This window comes from Hyaena hyaena, unplaced genomic scaffold, assembly GCF_003009895.1.
Source record: "Hyaena hyaena isolate Hyena2069 unplaced genomic scaffold, ASM300989v1 scaffold_161, whole genome shotgun sequence".
NCBI classification, from domain to species: Eukaryota; Metazoa; Chordata; class Mammalia; order Carnivora; family Hyaenidae; genus Hyaena; species Hyaena hyaena.
In genome coordinates this window covers 1,099,002-1,120,049 of record NW_024080792.1, presented here as the reverse complement: position 1 = coordinate 1,120,049, position 21,048 = coordinate 1,099,002, and the positions used below count along the sequence as shown (strand labels likewise).

Here is a 21,048-nt window from a genome sequence, read left to right as displayed (position 1 = left end):
TACTACAACAACGCGGGATGCAAAATAATAGCAGGTATTAGGATATCTGTAAGGCTTTGAAACATTTCCGGACTTTTTTTTTTTTTTTTTTTAATGAAGAATGATTTTGACCTGGGAAATCCTCTAAGTATCTGAAAATTTGATTATTGAGGGCATAAATAATCTTCAGATGTAGCATCTCTTTTAACAGTAGGGATAGTTTTGTAAATATAAGTGTATTTCAGATTGAACTTTCTTGTATGAGGACTTGTAAAATGATTTTATTCTTCACGCATAATTACATGATGTCCTGCAGTATTAGGATACAAATGGTAACACCAACTCAACCATGCTAGTGACTTGTTCTAACCTTGCTTTTTGAAGTTGAATTGTTTTCAGTCTTTAAGCTTTGTCAGTACATGTTTATATATATTCATCCAGTTCTTGTAAATCTTCGGTTAGTTCTGGTGCTCCAATGTCTGCCACCTTTTGAAGCCAGCCAATAAGTATCCACCAACCAATCTGCAAGGTGAGCATAAAACATTACAGTTCTCTCATTTTTTCCCCCTAAATCCCCTTTTAGTTTCCTCCTTAGACATACTTTTTGTCATCAGTGTGCTGTGGTAGGAAACCATAACAAATGATGGTTGGCTCCTGTTGCCTCCTGTAAAAGCTGAAAACAGATGGGATGGTAGCAGCTTGGATTCTATTCACTATTTGGTGAACATAATACAGTATCCAGGCAAACTTCTATCGGAAGGGTCTTTGGAAGGGAAATGACGGGTTAATTAAATGGCAGTGTTCTCAGAATAAACTCTTGATGTCAAAGCCGTTACATATTCCTATCAATGCAGAGCATAAACATAGGCCTTGTTTATATAACATCTTTGTTTCTTGATTTTCTTCTGCCATAGAGGATATTTCATCCTTAGTAGTTAGGTGTTTCTCTGCAAAAAGTGTTGTTCTAAGCCTGACTTCTCTGGACTTTTAGTTGTTAAGGAATGAGACCATTTTAACATTCAGATACATTACCTGTAATGAAAATTAAGCTTTTGATTTAATGTTTGGAATTAGTATTGCCTGTCATCTGACATCTATCTCTGAGAATTGTGACAGCTGCCACTTTTGGTCCCTTATACAGTCTAATGTTGATAATCTGTAACCGTTAAAATAACTGTGTTAAAATAAGCGATGTCCTGGTTTAGGTGAGATGTTTTGGGCATTAGCTTTTAATTGCATGACTTTGAGTTCTTGAGTTCAGTATGATACATTTATAACATAGCTCATAAAATGTCTTAAAATTCCTCACTTCTTTAACATGAATGTATTATGGAAAACATCGTTTTTGTGTAATTCCTTTGCTGAACCTGATAATGTTTATGATGAAATAAGACATTTAGGCTGCAGAAAAGAATTACTGAGATATACAAATCCTGATCTGATCTAATCTTCATACTGCCTAGTTAGTATCAAACCTTCTTACTTATCACTCTTATCTGAAGGTGTTCTAAATGAAAAAGCAAAAGTGTATTTTAGGGGAAAGAGATTTTTAAAAATTCAAGCTATTATGAATTTGAAATTTGATCCAAAACAAAACAAATAAACAAAACCCCGAGGTTGCCTGTTTTAAGAGTGTTAAGACTACTCAAAAATTAAATAGGTTTAGGAAATACCGAGATACAGATATCCTGCAATATTCAAAAATTAAAACTTAGAAATTCACATAAATACAGATGCTCATAAAATAACATTAGAAAAAAAATCTATTCAGAAGCTCTAAAGGCTTTTAGTCCTTTTAATTAAATTTCATGAATTGAGAAGCAAACTTTTTTCCAAATCATCAAATTCCTTCAAGATCAGACTTTGGTTAAGTATTAAAAGCAACAGTAGGTGAACAGAAAAACAGTAGTAGTAGTGGTAGTAGTGATAAGCTGTGCCACTTTCTTGTTAGTAGGAAAAATTGTGAAACACAAAGCTGCAAATTAAATGGAGTGAACTCTAAACATTTTACATGTGGGTACTCAACAGAAGTCCTTGGTTATAAACCTACTGTGAGGACAATTATCCTACTTGAGTGGGAGGTCAGGGGGCTGCAGTTTGTGGGGACCCTGTGGTGCTGCTGGTGGGTGGAGAGTGCTCTGCATCGAGACTTATCTGTCAGAATGACCATGGCCTAACCAAGAAGCTTTGTGGAAGGAGCCATGTAAATTATGTTCAAATAGGATTCAGCCGCTTAGTTTTTGAATCATATTTTGAAGAGGTTAATTCTTTTGGTGACGTGCAGCCCACAGTTGGGAAGCCCTGCTCTGTAGAGCTTGTTAACAGCCACCCCCAAACCAGTGGAAGGGTAGGGGGAGTATAGATGCATGTTCTGCAAGTACCCGTATGCGTTGCTGTGTTAATACATACACAGTGGAGTGTGCTCGAAGTTAGTCCTATGTTTGGCAGCCATAGCTGTTAGCTAAAATGGACTCTCTACAAATGAGATCCCGGAAGGAAGAAACTTCCTTTCTTCAATCACAACTGTATTTCAAAGCATCATAATTTGTTACACAAAATATTGGAAAATGAGGATGTATTTTCACCCAAATACTAACTAAACTCACTGATGGTGGACTTTTTCCCCCGCCCCCTATTGTCATTGCAGTACTTGGTATGTAACAGGTTCTCGGATATTTGTTGAATTGAGTTACTGAGTATTTGCAGAAACCTTAACTATTAACAGCTTTTCTAAATAAACGTTGAGGCAGTTATTGCTTTAAAGTTGACTGTGTGCATGTAGAAAATTGTAGGGCAATGCAGTGATTGGGAAGGGATGTGTGTGGTGTTTGGCTTAAACTATGAATAACAGGAAAATGGGTTTTATTCTGTTTTATGTGTATGTAGTGTAAAGTTCATCTCTTTCCTAGGGAAGTTACCTTTGACTTAATTATATCTTGTCAGGTTTTATTTCAAAAATGTGCTTTTAAGATGTATACTAAAACTAATTTCTAGGTTTGCAGTGACAAGTAATCTTTTACCTGAGGACTATTAATGAAGTTATCAACTACTAGAACATCCATTGAACACTTTTCTCAGGATGACTCCCTTTTGGGGAGTAGAAGTTCCAATCTCAGTATCTTATTCTTTATTCATCTGCTTCCTCCTCACAGCCTTCTGTCTGCTTGCTTGCTTTTCTTTTTCCTCTACTGACTCATTTCCTAACCAGGAGGGAAAATTATTGGTGCCCTGTGTTTTAGGGGAAGCCTGCTGGCCTAGTGAGCTAATGCTAAGCTGCCACGTACTTTAAAGAACTAATGGGTTTAGATACTAACCCACTGTAGGAATTTTTAACAAGGCAAGGGTTCTAGAAACAACTATAACCCAGAGAGTTGTTCATTAAAGAAAGCCAGACATTTTGGTGGACAAATGTAGGATATGTGAGTAATGTTTAGGAGGAGGTGACAAATCATAAAACTGTCACATGGAAGACTTTTGAATTGTATAAAATTTCTCCAGTGTTTATTTTAGGTGCTTTATGTAATTAAAAAAAAAATTTAATAGAGACCAACAGAGCAAGCAAGCATGAGCAGAGGAGGGTCAGAGAGAGAGGGAGACACAGAATCTGAAATAGGCTCCAGGCTCTGAGTTGGCTGTCAGCACAGAGCCCAACGCGGGGCTCGAACCCATAAACTGTGAGATCATGACCTGAACCGAAGTTGGACGCTTAACCAACTGAGCTACCCAGGCGCCCCTGCTTTTATGTAATTCTTTGCAGTATCCTAATGATGGTGGTGCTAAATTAGATTTGTAACTGTTAATGTGTATTAATTTCTATATTGATATTTATAATTCTGTCTTTGTAGCCAAGTTTTACAGTGATATCCAGGAACACTTCGATTATTTATAATACTCAGGACTTCAGAAAGCTATTTCAGAGAGCATTAAAATTTGCTGTTCTTTATTACAAAAGTAATGTGGGTTGTATTGTAATTTAACAATGTCAATAGATATTTTATGGGATAAGTAGGGTTTGTTCATAGAATTTTTTGTGAGAAACATTCAACAGAAACACTGGAATGTCTTCCAATATGAAAAAAATCAGATGTGCTTTAGCACAAAATATTTAACTTTTTCTGTTCTATATATTCACATCCTAGATTATCTTTCAGTTTTTAGCATCTTGAATCCTTTTTGAGTTGTCTTGAGTTTTCTTGGACATCTGTTTTGTGAATCTAAATTTTCTCTGCAAAATGGAACTGATAATAGTCCTAAACATTAACGAAGAGTAAATAAGGACTCTTCTACTTGGCTTGGCTCTAGGTCTTGGTGTGGGCAGGAGATGGAGTAGAGCCGAAGGCACCCCAATAGACAATTCTAGGACCAAAATGTAAATTCTGTGGCCTGAATTACATGGCACTTCGTTGTTGAGGAGCCTTTATTTATAGGCATTTGGTATAACGTAGGTTTTCTCTTGAGACCAATGTATTATGTGGTGATATTTAAGACATCTCGTCACGAGTGAGTGATGCTATGCAGTGACCCTTCTCCATGCCTGTGGTTTTGGTTGTATTTGGAGGTTCAATTTGTGTGGCCAGAGTCTTTCCATGTTGATTTGAATTGCTTTAGTTTTTTACAATATGGCGTTGTTTGTTTAAAAATTTTTAGGCTTGGTATACAAAGTCACCTTCTTTAAGACTCAGGCAGATTAAGGTTAGAGTGTGTGTGAAGGCTAACTTTCCTGGGCATGGGGTGAAGGAGAGCATGCTTTTGATTTTTTTTTTTTTAAGTACATTTTGAGAGAAAATGCAAGGGAGGGGATGGGCAGAGGAAGAGGTGAGCTTGAATCCCAAGCAGGCTCAGCACTGTCAGTGTGGAGCCCAAAGCAGGACTCAAACTCCCGACCCAGGAGAAAATGACCTGAGCCAAAACCAAGAGTAGAATGCATAACTGAACCACCCAGGCGGCCCTAATTTCTACTACAGTGTGTGTGGCCCGCCTTCTACCTGGGTAAGATATGTGGATGAACTTCAGGTTCTGTATGTTAATTCCCCATGCCCTGGAAAATTATATCCTGTATTGTTCCTAATGAGAAATTTGCTTTATTTATAAGCATTTGTTTATTACATGCTTTCCAAGTAGACAAGATCTACAACTTAAGAAGTTCCTGTATCTTAAACTATAACTCCTAATTATGCTAACATCCAGAAGATAAAACTCCTATTTTTTTGGTCATGAGTAAAAATCTAAAAATGGCTTGTAGTCCTATCCTGTGTATGCCTGTGTATCCTGCATGCCCGTTTTTCCATTTTGTTAGTTGAAAATACACATTTACAAGTTAAATCTAAGCAGTATGTTGTGTAAATAAACCTTAATTCACTGATGCCTCTCTCCATTTGGTTTAGTTGGGTAGATGTCTTAAGTCATGGGTACCAGATCCCGTAATCCTCAAACCTAGCTGAATATCAGACCCTCAGGAATTAGAGTAGCTTTCCAGGTCCCTGTATTCTGAAGTCTGAAATAGCAGGCCTTCAGTGTCTGCATTTCCGCAAAAGCTTCCAAAGATTGTGATGAGCCAGGTTTGAGAAACTCCCCAGTCTTTCGTTGTTTACAAACATTCACACCTGCCTCTTAGTGGTGTCTCCTCTATTTGTCCGGTTTTCATCTTGCATACCATATTGAGGTGTGTTGTAAAAATTTCCTTGTGAGCCTCCTTTATAGATAGCACCAAAGAGATAAAGAAGTTGGAGGTGACAGTTACAGTGACAGTGACACATTGTCAGGTCCTAAGAAGCAGAGGAATACAAGGCGATCCAAAGAACAAAGGGAAGATCTCATCACAGCGTCAGTGAGTCAGAAGGTAGAATACAAGTACAACTATAGGAGACCCAGGGCCACTGGAATTTTAGGTAAACTGTGGATAACATTTAGCATAAGTCTATCCCAATTATTTCATAGGACATACTTATACTAAAAATTACCCTAAATACATGTTTAGTATAAGCATTTTATCATTACCCATTGCGGATCTGAAATTCAAATTTACTGGGATGTCCTATATTTGGCAGCCTTACCTAGAAGCACACTGGTAGGAAAGGAGGACATGGTGAATGCTTAGACTCAGCAGCATAGCCAAAAGTAGCCATTCAACGAAATTAGCTCTAGCAGTAGGCCTTATTTTAAGATCCCTTATTTTGTTGGTTTGAGTTACTTGAAAGCTAGCTTTGTACTTGACAGAATAAACGTCTATTTGCCTTTTAAAAAAATGTTTGTTTTGAGAGAGGGAGAGAGTGCACACATGCTCAAGCTGGGGAGGGGTAAAGACAGTGAGGGAGAGGATGCTGAGTGCACTCTGTGCTGTCAGGGCAGAGCCCCACATGGAGCTTGATCTCATGAACCTGGAGATGACCCTGAGTCGCTATCAACGGTCTGATGCTTAACCAACTGAATCATCCAGGTGCCCCCATTTGCTTTTTCTTAGTGGGGAAATAAGTTAGTGGGTTACATAGTTTTTTTTTTTTTCTTATTTTGTTTGACCTCACTGTGTACAAGTGTACTATCCATTTGCCTTTATCACCTACTAGCAGTAGCCTGCACATGAATTGAAAATTGCTCTTAGAATCTAAAAATTTAGGGGTGCCTGGGTGGCTCAGTTGGTGGGGGCCACTGACTTTGGCTTAAGTCACTATCTTGCGATCTGTGAGTTTGAGCCCCGTGTCGGGCTCTGTGCTGACAGTTGGGAGCCTGGAGCCTTCTTCAGATTGTGTCTCCCTCTCTCTCTCTGCCCTTCCCCTATTCATGCTCTGTTTCTCTCTCTCAAAATTAAATAAACATTAAAAAAATAGAATCCAAAAATTTAAAGCACATATTATATCATCCCAGTCTACATGTTCAGTTCTTTTAATGTTAATCTTGAAGAGGGTTTTTTTTTTTTTTGGTTTAAATCTGTTGAATTTTCTCAAATCCTTGAATTTACTGATAACCAATGTTAGCCCATGAAGTTGTGGAGGTAGCATAGCATGTTTTGCTGGCTAAAATTTTGTTAGGTTAAAGACGGCAATAAGAAACCATTCTCTTTAAAGGGGTAATGTGATCTTTGTGGTAATCAACATGAGTTAACTTAAATTCTTAAAGTTGCTGCTAAGATTTCTGTTTGAGGTACAGACTAAAATTTTGTTTGTTAGGGAAATGAACCAGACATTTGAACATATTGGGCCTTATCTCTTCGCTGCAGTTTTCTAGTTGAAGCCTCCTCGTTGGAAAGGTCAGGACAGAAGAGCAGCGCTAGTTTGCCTACATAACAGTCCTTCTGTAGCTGTAGTTCTTCCTCAGCCAGACCTTTGGCTTTATTCAGATATCAACCTCCCACTGTGCAGGGGTGACTGGATTCCTCGTGAATTCCCAGGGTGACTCTTGATCAGTCTGTCATGATCCTCCCCCTTCCCTTATTTCAGGAATGGATCCATGAATCCTTTCTGGATAGTAATAGGTATGGAGAAATACTACAGGCAAGAACGTGTTGATTCTGGGAAAGCTGTCTCTACCCCCTCAGAGTAAAAATAGTTTCTTTAATCTTTAGTTTTCATGATGGGAAGATGCCTCGATAGAGTTAATGTGGGTTTCTTTGGAAGCAGGGAAGCTGGAGGACACCCAGCACACGGAAGGATACGCCTAGATGTAAAAGGCTTGCACCCTTGACAACTTCATTGAGTGACTTGGTTAACTGATCTGGCACCTTCTTGTCTTGAGATCCGTGATAATAAACCCCTATTTTAATAGGCCCCTTTGAGTTGGAGCTTCTGTAACTCTGTTGAATGCCCTCTAACCAAATTAAAGGAGGAAAGCAGCTGCTCTCTCACTGGAGTCTCCCCCACTGTGTGTCAGCGATGGGTCAGCAAAGATGGCAGACTGAAAGCTTGTTTTCTTCCCTCTTACAGAGAGCCATTTCTCATCCATGATGTATCTGCTTTAGAAGGAAAGCAAAAACTTCAGACGTTTCTGGGGAAAGCAAATTTATATGCTGTTTCTTTCAAAAGCAATTGTCCCCGAGCACTTATTAGCTCCTGGAAAAGGCCAGTGTGTGGCTTGGAGCTGGTCAGCTTGTTTAAGCTTTTAGACAAGTACACAGTTGTCTGCTGCGAAGTCTGTCCAAATTCTTTGTGACGAATATAAAATCACTGTTTCTTCAGCATACGGAACTTTGCCATGAAATACCAGATGGTACCAAGGCACAAAGTTCTGCCTGCCTGAGAACAGTATTCTCTGCAAAACAGAACTACTCACACTGCTGCTCAGCAAAGAAATCCTTGGGTGTTTCTTAGGCCTCCCTGAGTCTGACCATGAACTTGGACAACCCACGGTGCTGGAATTTTAAGACTGTTCACTGCTCCTCATTCAGTTATGTCACTGCTAGTGTCTTTTGTCAATGTTTATGACAGGATACATGCACAGAAAAGAAATCGTGCACGATGACCTACTCTTCAACTCTAGATTTTCTTCTGCTATAAATGACTTTTTATCAGGAAGCATTATACTTGGTGGGAAACATAGATGACGGACATCCCTGTTTGAGGAATGTGTACCCTAGTGAGAAGAAAACCATTCTATGCAAATGATAGGGCACATATGAAGTGCACACACAGCACACAGAGGGTGGGATGACTTCATTTGAGGGGAGCAGGAGGAAGGAGATTTCTTCTTGGAGGTTTCATTTGGGTTACTTTCTAAAGGAAGAAAGGAAATCTAGGCAGGGGACTAGCCCGAGTGTGGTGAGCAAGCATGGCCAGATGATAAGGAGGGAAAGAGAAGAGCTTTGCCTCAACTTGCCAGGCTCATCAAATCCTGTGATGGCTTTGTCAGGCTCTGATGGTCTTGTATCTTGAGATTGGTATGAAGAATGATTTGCTCAAGAAGAAATTCCAAGGGTAGACAATGGCTAAGAGTGTGCTAGTCAGATGCACTTGACTCTGCCTTCGTATTATGTAAGTTGGATCTTTCTTGTCTGGATCTTAGCTTCATATTTGACATGAGGAACGTACCTCATGGGAGCTTAGAATAACCCTTGTAAAGAGGTTAGAAATATGTGTACTATGTGGTAAGTGATCAGTTAGTATTAGCTATTACTAGGTATTAATTACATGTCTGTTAAGGGTGGTCAAGGGGAAGTCCTGTTGTTTCTAAAGGGCAATCCCCTTATCTCCCTTGACATGGTCTACTAGAATTATTCGTAGGAAGACAGGACTAGAAGCTTTTGCTTATGACAGACTGCAACTTTGCAGGTGGTGAGGTGGCTGACCATGTGCTGGACTGCTTCCTGTTTTCTGCCTTTTTAACCTTGTCCGTCTCCAAGATGATTGTTTTGGGAAGCCTTACCGATCTTGTCAGATCCTCATGGAGGAGAGGGTGAATTTTCATTGCAGTAGGAACATCTCAGAATGGTTCACGAGGTTTATATACCCATAGTCATCTCTGACTTGCTTGATTGCAACAGATTGGTAAAGCTGTTCTTTATGATAATTGGCAGATTAGTCAGGGTTCTCTAGAGAAATAGAGCCCATAGCATATCTATATCTATATATCTGAGATTTGCTACACAATTAGGAAGGCTGAGAAGTCCCACAATCTTCCCTCAGCACGCTGGAGGATCAGGAAAGCTACTATATTGAGTGAGTCCAGAGGCCCAAGCACCAGGAGCTATGATGTCCAAGAGCAGGAAAAGATGAATGTCACGGCTCAAGGAGAAGAGAGAATTCACCTTTTATCAGCTTGTTTCTATTCAGGCTCTCAATGAATTAGGTGATGCCTGCTCATATTGGTGAGGATGGCTCTCTTTATTCAATCTACTGAGTCAAGTCCTCATCTCTTTCAGAGACACTTCCATAGACCTACCTAGAAACCATATTTTACCATCTGTCAAGTGGGCAGAAGGTGGTGGTGGGGGAGTGGAGAATACTCACAGTTGGTTTGGATTTGGTTTTCATGAGCTTCTATTAGTTGGGACCATTAAAAGTGTCCGTAGGTCCATCTCCTTCTGAATAGTGGGTGAAACTGATGCTCTCATAAAGAAGGTCCTAAAGCAGATTGTTGGAGGATAATGACCAACAAGATTTGGCAGTTTGCTCTCTTAACCAATATTCATGTTCAGGAACAAGAAAAGTCTTACTGAATGACTGCACACTTGACTGTCTTTGGTAAGATGAAACTGAAGACTTAGAGTCAAATAACAACATGCTAGTGGGATAGGCAGCATGTAGTGATAGAATAAAACTCATTGACCTGGATTCAGGATACCCAGGTTATGGTCTTGGTTCTGTGACCTAACTGGTTTTGCCCCTTCAACTTTAAGGCTGTTTTCTCATCTAAAACATGACTAATAACACCTGTGTCACTGTCTGACAATGAAAAAACACTAGGCAAATAGTTAAGTTTTGCCTTTAGGCTCTTGTGTTCTTCTGAATCAGTTGTACCCTAAGACTTTGCCACAAGCCATATACTCTGGGTCTCGTTGCTGTGAGGTCACAGGTGTTTGGCAGGATGTAGCGTGGACTTGTTCATCTGCCTTCCATGGACATTTGACCGTCACACACATTTCTCTATACCAGTGCTGTCTGATTGAACTAAAATCAGAGCCATGTAAGTAATTTAAAAATTTCCAGTGGCCCTTTAAAAACAGATGAAGGTCATTTTAATAAATTTTTCCATAGACACAAAATGTCTTTCAGTGTATAACCAATACACAAGTATTAGGAAGATGCTTCATATTTTTTATTGTACTATTTGAAATCTTGTATGTGTTTTAGACTTTGACCACATGTCAACCTGGACCAGCCACATTTCAATTGCTTGGTGGCCAGGTGTGGTTATGTACTGGACAGCATAGCTCTGGGCAGTCTATTTTTAATGGTCCATCTGCATCTATTTTAAGATTAGTTTTTGTTTCTGGCCTTTGCAACTGTGGAAATGAAATCCCCATGTATTTCTAAAATAACAGGTTACCGTTATAAAGCATTTAATATGTTAACAAAACCTGTTAAGCAGGTTTTCCCCTATCACTGAGAACAGCCTTATTGTATGTTGCTAGCATCCCCCTTGACTAGATAAGGAATGGGAGACCTTGTTCCTTGTGTAGATAAGTGACCTGAAGAGCCTACAAATTGTAGAGGATCCTGGAAAAAAGGCAGTCTGACACCCGGAGCCTGTGCTCTTTATTACTGCCCCATTTGTCACATATAACCTTGTTAAGAAATCAGTGAATCTATCTGATGAGTTCTTGTCTGCTCCATTGTGGTAGATTGAGATAGTCTTGAGGTTTTATGATTGCATGATAAGCCAGCTTTCTTGTGGGGGTAGGTGAACATGACAATGGAAGATGTAGCTCTCCTGGTAAAGAAGTTTCATAGCAGCTGGTGTTTGTTTCTTTGTTCATTCTTAAAAAAAAAAAATATAGCACGTTTTTTGTGCTAAAATCGTGGTCTTATCTTGATGTGGATTTTATTCTAGCGGGGAGACTTTAATAAGCAAAAGAAAACCTACAAGCTCTCTGACACAACAGACGGTGATAAAACCTCTTACTGGTGGGCAGGGGGGAGAGTGACTGTGAGCAAAACAGAGTTAGTTGTATGGTGATTAGAGAGAGTATAGGCTTTAGACCAGGATATGCTTTACATTCTTTCCCTGCCCCTTTATCAGATGGTGCAGTTAGGCAAAGTGCTTAACTTCTTTGAGCTTAATTTCCTCATGTGTAAGATGAACACTTTATAGGAGACTAAGGGAGACTTCATGAGACTTGTGTGGAATGTATTTAGTGCAACAAGAAAATTGATTGAATTCATGGATTTAACTTTCCAGATTCCAGTATTTACTAGCATCCCCCAACACCCCTCAATCCCGTAATGGGATGTAATTTTGCTGAGGCTTGAATTTGACTTAGGAGGCCAGTGAGAATAGGGATAGAAGTAGTTCACTTAGTGGCTAAGACGAGCCTGGAGCCTGTCCATTATGCAGTGGGATTTTGCTTTCTCTATTCATCACTGTATATATTTCATTATAAAATGTTTTAAAGCAGTGTTTGTAGATTTGGGGCTTCTTAATACCCACTTTCAGTACTGTGGGACAATAGAATTCAGTCTGGCAGATAGCTTTGTTTTTAGTCTCCATCAGGCACTTAAACCCTAGGGTTCACTGTTCATTGGGTCAAGTTTACTAGATAAAGATGTTTTTAATATACAAAATAACATGGAAGGAATATTCTATTTAAGAACTAAGATAACCTTACCAGGAAGGGATGTAGTAACAATATGGCATTTTCATCCTGGTTCACCTGGGTATCTCCTCGGGATTTGTGTCAGTTAGGATTTGGTTTGGTCCCGTATTGCTAGTGAACTCCAAATAAGAGAGGCTTATTTCTCTTTTATGTAAAGGAAATTGGGGGGTAGATGGTCCAGGGTTACAGTGGCTCCTCCATGTCAAAAAGGGTATCAGGCTCTTTCTATCTTCCACCATCTTTATGGGCCAACCTGAGAGTTCCTACAAACACCTCAAATTCCAGTCAGTAGAAGAGGAAAGCCAGATAAAAAGTGTTGGCTTTATAGCTACCCTTTAGGGTTTCCTGCAAGTCACACACACTTTTGCTTACATCTCTTAGGCCTTAACTTGGAAGTACTAGATGAGGCTGTCATTTGTAGTCTTACCTAGGGGTATTCACTGTTCCAAATACCTGTGCTTACAGAAGAGGGCAAGAAAAGTTACCTGGATAGGAAACTAGTAATAGCAATGTCTTCTATAGGATTTATAACTTAAGAGGCCACGGTCCCTGTTTTTCTACTGATAGGCAGTTTGGAGAGGTTTGTGGTTTCAGAAACATGGAAGGCACAGATTATTTTTGCCCTAATAGTGTTTTTGTTTTGTTTCGTTTGGTTTTGTTTTGAGAGTGAGTGTGCACATGAGTAGGGGAGGGCAGAGGAACAGGGAGATTGAATCTCCTGCAGGCTGCATGCCCAGCTGGGAGCCTGACACTGCAGTGGATCTCAGGACCTGAGACCATGACCTGAGCCAAAACGAAGATTGGGATGCTTATGTGACTGAACCACCCCAGGCGCCTTGCTCCAATGGTTTTATGTACATCTTTTTGACTGCCAGAATGTTGGTAGGGAGGGAAAAATGAAAATAGCATCTCTACTTTCATCTTTCTCTGTTAATCTTTTAGTAATCTCATTAATAGGCATTAAAGCCATGCTTGTGTATTTCAGAGACCATCAGTGCCTGGAGTAAATCCTTTGATTTTCTTGAAAAATATTTGTTGGTATCTCTTAGAGGTATACCCCATGACCCAGCCTCCAATCCTAGAGGGGGGATACCATACCCACTAGTGACCTGCCACTTTGCTTTGGAATCTGATCACTTTTACGTGGATGTCACACAGCCCCCACCATGAGCGTGAAGTTTCTTGATGGGGGAGCACAGGCCAGGACAGGGTTTGCACAGCAGTGCTTGCTGGATTTCCAGGTTCCTGACTGAAATAAATGGCTGCTTTCCTACTGTAGTCAAGATGCTGGCCTAAGTCTTCAGTTGATCATGACTGAGAATGAAAATGCTAGAATCTAATTTGAAAATGAAGGAAAAAAAAAAAACACCTAAGAAACATAAAACATATTTGAACTTTGAAAATTAAGTGTCTTTTCTGTGGCAGTTATTATGGATAAATTATCACTGGCAGCCAGAAGTCATAAAATGTAGCTTTGCTGTCAGTATTCAGAGTGTTCTGTTTATAAGCCTAATCTCTTGGCTGTATTTAGATATTTGCAAGGATATTTATGTTCTAGTTTGTGCAATTTTATATAAAAAGCTCTCTAAAAATTCCCATTGGATAATTTTTGCATCAAATTTTTCTCTATTTGAAAAACATTATGCATTCATGGGTAAATTTACTCGTGTGAAGGCAGTATATGGACAAAACTAAAATACAGGATGAATTCTAATAAAATCAGTTGCCCCAAAGAATGTTAATCAATAGATTATGTCAAATTTGGGTGAATTCCTGTAATAATAGGTCTCCTGTTTCTTAGTCCTCAGCTGAAGTTTTCTTAAAATGACCCAGTTGAAGACTACAGATACCACTGTATGTTAGTGGACTTAAAACTAGGAGAGTTCTTTGGTCATTGGGTGAAGGAATTAGAAATCTAACAAAATACCAACCAACTGCAATAGTAGACCAAATCTAGCAAGATGAAACCTAACTTACTGAAACACATGTAAGAATGTTTTAGAAATTTTATTTATAAGAATGATGTGAGTCAGTTGATTCGACTGCCAAGAAGAGTTCATTTTTTGTTTGAATTAAGAGTGCTTAGCATGTGGGATGCGGCCCTCCCCCTTCGGTGTTGCCCACGTTGCCTTAGGAGAATCATGCCCAGTTGACCCAGTACTTTTTAGGACAGACAACATGACTGTTGTAATGAGTTCCATTTGTACGTTAACATCTTTCAATGTGGTTTTTTCACAATTACCAGTAATGAACCTCTATTTAAAGATTAAATGTTTAATTTACAAATAAACCTTTAAGATGTTGGGGAACTGGCAGACTTTATCCTGGAAAGGCGAAGACTCAAAGAAGCCAGCTCCTGTCTTCCAGTTCCTGAATGGCTATGTTGAAAGAAAGTAACGTTTAGTCTGTTTTGTCTCCGTGCTAGAACTAGGATTGTGTGAAAGCCTTAGGGGGAGGGAAGCAAGTTTCAATTCTTGAAAATTAGTGTAGGCTTCATTATGAGGCAGTGAGGGTGTGTGTTAGCTTTAATAGGCTCAGAGGAAGGCTGAGAGATGACTTCATAGGGATTTTGTAAAGTTTTTAATGCATTGATCAGAATATTAAATTTGATTGCTACAGTTTTGTTCTTTTTTTTTTTCTGGCCCAAATTTCCTTGAAATTCTAAACCTTGAGATGTTACTACCCCCCCCCCCCCAAAGTGGGACTGTCAAGTTCAAATCTTTCACTTGAAAGTAGAACTGATAAGTCAGTTCATCTGTTTTCCAGTCTCCCTGCAAGATGATGAGATCTAGACTATATGCGACGGAACACAATTGTTCTGTGCTAAAACATGTGCAGAGTTGCTCTCCTAGCTTATTTTAAGTCTAAAATAAAATTTTAGCAGAGTCCTGAGATTTTAAAATCTAAAATAAATACAGCAGTATAGGTTAAAGTCTTTTTTACTTATTTTCCATCTGTCCAGTACCCATAGCCATCCTTCCTTAGTTTCCATCTGCATGTGGAAACCTACTCACATACGTGTTCTAATTTTGCCTGTTTTCAATGGGAGTGGTGGCTTATTTTTATATCCTGTTCTATAACTAACTTCCTTCCCCCAAGATATTTTGCAGATCTTTTCATATCCATACATAAGAGAACTTTCTTCTTTTTATAGAGCAAATAGTATTACACTGTTTGGATGTAGCATTTATTAGCCCTCTACTTATGAAAATTTAGGCTGTTAGCTTTTTTTCTGTTTTTTTGCTGCCACTGAGTGGAGGGATGGGGGATGACTAGCTCCTACTGTGCTAGAAGCTAAAATTGGCCCAAATTAACCGCAGTTTACATTCAAGCCGTCCCCTGTAAGTTGCAAGCCCTCAGTAGACTCCAGAATTCCAAAATACATCAGACAGAAACTGCCAATGCGATTGTAGTCTAGGTGGGAGAGATTTCTGGTGCTTCCTACTCCACCATCTTCCCAGAATCCTTTCTCTGTCATGTAGATCTAATTTGCATGTTACTTATTATGAATGAAGTTAGGCATGCTTTCATAGCTTAAGAGTCATTTCTATGAATATATCTATTTTTCTGTTCACAAATTCTTAGTGTCTGAGATCTGTGTCTGGAAATTAGCTCTGTAAGATAGTTACATATATTCCTCCTCCTCCCCCGCCCCACTGGTCTTTTTTTCTAATGATTTTTTGCCTATGAGATTTTTGCTATGGAGAATTTATGTTTAATGTTTTTTGCAATTAAATTTATGACTTGTGGATTTGCATTCATAGTTAGAAAGGTCTTTGATATGCTTGCGTTTAAAGGAATTTTTTTTCTTGTACCTCTACGTTTCTTATGTTAAAAGTTTTAACTCATTTGGACTGTAACAGTGTATGTGATACAATTTAATTTTTTTCTGCTTGGCTATCCACTTCAACCTCATTAATTAAATAGACCATCTTTTACTTCTGACTTGAGGTGCTAGAAAGGTATTTTATCGTACACGTTGGGAGTGTGTTTGTATCTAATTCTTGGGTTTATTCTGTAGTCTCTGTTGATGTGTAATAGGATTTATTTTGATAATGCAAATAGATTTTAGGGAACTCTGCTTCCTAAACAGCTATCCCTACTGCTAGATTTTAATTTCCTTTTTCTCCTTCATATCTTTTGTGGAAATATAGACTTCTATACTAAAAAGGTACTTTATTGACTTTTCATATATCACTGTAATAGTGGCAGTCATTGTAGGTCTTACATGTACCTGCAGAAATTGTTATTCATAAAAACGTTGAAGTTGGACATCTAGCCCAGGTGCCTCTGGCCCGTTTGTGAACTATACCAAGTGTTGGAGTTTCTAAGAAGACAGTTTTCTCAGCTCTTGGGTACTTGATGGGTATTCATGAATATTCCATGCCATAATCCCCCCCCCCAAAGAAGTAACTCATTGGTTGAATGGCAAAATAAACACTGTAAAGAAGAAAGTGCGTCTGATGAAAGAAAATTGAATGAAGTTCCCAGTTTTTGAGAGCTATTTACCTTTTTTTGGTTTGTTTTTAATCAAATGAGGGAGAATGGGGCAAAGGCTCAGTAAGCTCCCTACCAGTCTCTTGTCACTTGCACACTTTTCCATGTTCATTATGTTACCTAGACACTTGGGTTGCGAGTTAAAGCCCTGGTTGGCTGTTCCTGGGCTTGGCAGCTAACGCGCTCTCGACAACTGCTGTCCTGTTTCCGTCTGGTCCTTTTGTGTGAGCCGTGCTTCAAGAGCTGAAGTCTCAGACCCCACTTCCCTTTCCAGTACTTACACAGAAAAGCTCCCTACTTTTATTCTCCTTACGTTATAAAATGAGAAGTGTAATAAAATGGTGATCGTTCTGCATTTGAGCTTGGTTTAGCTTTCCCTAAAATGAAGTAGGTAATGGTAAAAAAAAAAAAAAATAAAAGAGTGGCATTGCTTCTTTGCTGCTCAGGGCAAGAGGTGTCTTACGCTGGGGGTACAATAGGGCTGTGTAAGACTTCCTACCAGCAGCATCTTCTCTACAGACTGTCTTATTTGTTAGATTCCTGAATAAGACTCACTTTCTTTTGAAAGTGCTTATCTCTCCCATTGGAATGGCATTTTAATAAGTCTTTTGAGCAGATTTAAACTTAGGTCACATCAGCCTTCTGTTGGAAGCCAAATCATACCAGTTTGTTTAGCCTTCCTTCCTAATCCTTTAATCATTTTATTCTTAGCATATTTCCAAATGCTTCACATCTCTCTGTAGAATCCAGAACTGGACTGAGTTCTTTAATAGTCTGATGAGGAATGAATGAAATGGAAAGATCATTTCTTTATGTTCGGATTGTGTGGTTTTTTTTTTTTTTTTTCTTTTTTTTCTTCTGCAAGACTATGTTCTCTCAGCAAGTAAGCATTTTCAGCTGTCGCAGGACCTATTGTGTGTCACGTCTGGTGAAGTCTGTGCCCTGTAGTCCGGGCTGGCTTTAGGGGCAGTTGCCCAGGTCTCCATGCTTCGAAGGGCCCGTGCTTGGTGGAAAGTGCTGTTACTACGGTCTTGAAATCCTTCAGTTTTTAATAAGGGGCTCCTGAGTCTCCTATTGCCTTGAGCGCTACAAATTAAATAGCTGACACTGCTGGTCACTGATGACTACAGGGCATAGTTGGTAAGTCATGGTTCATGTCCCACACATCTTTCGTAATAATTAGGGCAGCCTGACCCGGGGTGAGGAAGTCTGGTTGTGAACTTGAACTCCCCTCCCTGATGTATAGCTCTTAGTTGGGATGCTTAGTAAGGCACTCTCTGTCTGCTGGTTCCCTCTCTGTTTTCTGGATTTGTCTTCCAGTCAATTCTTTATCTCCTCTCAAGCATTGAGATATGTTCATGGAATCCAAACTTCTGGCATCCATAAGATGTTCTTTCCAGAGGATTCTTTGTCAGGGTTTCTCTGTCCTTTGCAGCTTTCCTTCCTGTTACCCTTCATCTAAGGCAGCTGTTGTTCACTCACCTCCAAGGACCCTCGTTCTGTCTGCCCTGTGCGCTCAGGACAGCTGGCAATTTTGCACAACACTTTGTTTCTCATCCGTATTTTAGATTTTACCTGTTTCTACAAAGAGACCAGGGTAGTAAACACAGGAGCTCCATCTGGCATAGAAACTTGTATTGCATTGCAATGTTAGGATTCCAGAGTATGGGAAGTGAGCTGGAAAAGTTTTAAAATTGAGCCATAGTATAAGCAGTAGTTGTTAGCTTTTTTTTTTTCTTTAACATAAAGCTAATTCTAGGTGTCAGATCTAACTTTTAGCTATTAAAATTTTTAAGAATTGTTAGATTTCTCAGACTGGCTGATTTTTTTTTTTTTTTTTTTTTTCACTGAATTCTCTTTTTCTTCTAGCTTAACAAGCAACAATTGCAGTTACTGAAAGAAAGGTTCCAGGCCTTCCTCAATGGAGAAACTCAAATTGTGGCTGACGAAGCATTTTGCAATGCAGTTCGGAGTTACTATGAGGTAAGGTTAAAGAGCTTTGTGTTTGATATTCTGATGCTTCTTAAAAAGACTTTTAAAAATGGCTTTCCTGTTTTAAGGAACTCACTGGTTTGATAGGAAGACTGAGTTTGCAACCTTCCTGAAAACATTGTCAATTTTACTTTGCAAATAAAAATTCTAATTCCACAACCTGGTCTGGAGAGATAAACAGAATTGGAAATTATTCACATCTTTTCAGGAGAAGTAAACTATTTAGAAAGTCTTCTGGCAGTGATTGATATAGCTCAGTATAGCTATCTTTCAGTCCACATGTCTGAATTATCCTTTATAATCAGGATTTTAATAGTAAATTGCTATCTTATGCCATTTTGTTCCCTAAGCTTTATATTTAAGGCTGGTATTAATTTCAATAGGATAAATTGAATTCTCTTTTCTTCCTGGAAGAGTAATACTACAAATACCACCTTGCTTATTTGTTCTGATTTTAGTTTGTGATTCATCAGGAATTCTCTGTGGATTTCCTGTGAGCACCAGTTTTCACACATGGTCATTAACTGCTTCAGTGAGTTGCCAGTAGATGTTAAATTTAGAGAACTCCCTTTTTCTCCTAAGCGTTTCAGAGTCCTTGGGGTGGGGGTGGGGGGTGGGGAGGTTGGTGGATACATTCTTTTATTGTGTAGATAGTCTAATCTTTAGCTGTAGAAGCAGAACATGCAAACATACGATAGTAGCAAAAAAGGAAAATGTAGAACATGGTTAGAACATGCCTCATGCAGGGAATATGTGCATCTAGTAGTTCAATTTTACTTTTGATTCCCTTGCCTTTGGGGATGCGTCGAATAAGAAACTGCTGCGGTTGAGATCAAGGAGGTTGTTTCCTGCTTTCTCCTCTAGGATTTTGATGGCTTCCTGTCTCACATTCAGGTCCTTCATCCATTTTGAGTTTGTTTTTATGTATGGTGTAAGAAAGTGGTTTAGTTTCATTCTTCTGCATGTTGCTGTCCAGTTCTCCCAGCACCATCTGTCAAAGAGGCTGTCTTTTTTCCATTGGATACCCTTTCCTGCTTTGTCAAAGATTAGTTGGCCATACATTTGTGGGTCCAATTCTGGATTCTCTATTCCATTGGTCTATGTGTCTGTTTTTGTGCCAATCCACTACTGTCTTGATGACAGCTTTGTAGAAGAGGCTGAAGTCTGGGATGGTGATGCCTCCCATTTTAGTTTTTTTCTTCAATATTATTTGGCTATTTGGGGTCTTTTGTGGTTCCATACAAATTTTAGGATAGTTCTAGTTTTGAGAAGAATGCTGGTGCAATTTTGATTGGGATTGCATTGAATGTGTAGATTGCTTTGGGTAATACTGACATTTTAACATTATTCTTTCAATCCATGAGCATGGAATGTTTTTCCATTTCATTGTGTCTTCAATTTCCTTCGTAAGTTTTCTATAGTTTTGAGCATACAGATCTCTTATAATTTTGGTTAGGTTTATTCCTAAGTATTTAATGGTTCTTGGTGCAGTTGTGAATGGGATCAGTTTCTTGATTTCTCTTTCTATTGCTTCATTACTGGTGTATAAAAATGCAACCGATTTCTGTATGTTGATTTTGTATCCTGTGACTTTGCTGAATTCATGGATCAGTTCTAGCAGACTTCTGGTGGTATCTGTTGGGTTTTCCACATACAGTATCATGTCATCTGTGAAAAGTGAAAGTTTGACTTCATCTTTTCCAATTTGGATGGCTTTTCAATTTGTTTGCTGTTGCTAGGACTTCCAACACTATACTAAACAACAGTGGTGAAAGTGAACATCCCTGTCATGTTACTGATCTCAGGGAGAAAGTGCTCAGTTTTTCCTATGGGCTTTTCATAGATGGCTTTTATGATGTTGAGGTAATGTTCCTTCTATCCCAACTTTCTTGAGAGTTTTTATGAAGAAAGGATGCTGTATTTTGTCGGACGCTTTTTCTGGATCTTTTGATAGGATCATGTGGTTCTTTTCTTTTGTTAATGTGATGTATTGCATTTATTTTTGAATATTGAACCAGCCCTGTAGCCGAGGAATGAATTCCAGTCGATCATGGTGAATAATTCCTTTTATATGCTGTTGAATTTGGTTTGCTAGTTTCTTGTTGAGAACTTTTGAAACCGTATTTATCAGGAATATTGTCCTATAGCGTTGTTTTTTTCTTTTTTTTTTGGCTGGCTCTCTGTCTGGTTTGGGAGTCAAAGTAATGCAGGCTTCATAGAATGAGTCTGGAAGTTTTTCTTCCATTTCAATTTTTTGGAAACAGTTTGAGAAGAATAGGTATTAACTCTGCTTTAAATGTTAGTAGAATTCCCCAGGGAAGCCAACTGGTCCAGGACTC

General features: G+C 38.9%; 1 protein-coding gene across 15 annotated transcripts in view; it reads left to right on the top strand.

Annotated features, from left to right (window-relative positions):
* Positions 1-21,048, top strand: part of CADPS2 (calcium dependent secretion activator 2) — a 535,389-nt gene that overhangs the window by 102,473 nt on the left and 411,868 nt on the right. For all 15 annotated transcript variants that reach the window (XM_039239670.1, XM_039239667.1, XM_039239669.1 and 12 more), the window contains exon 2: positions 18,587-18,700. In XM_039239670.1, the coding sequence (XP_039095601.1) occupies positions 18,587-18,700 (114 nt within the window). The remainder of the gene's footprint in view (positions 1-18,586; positions 18,701-21,048) is intronic.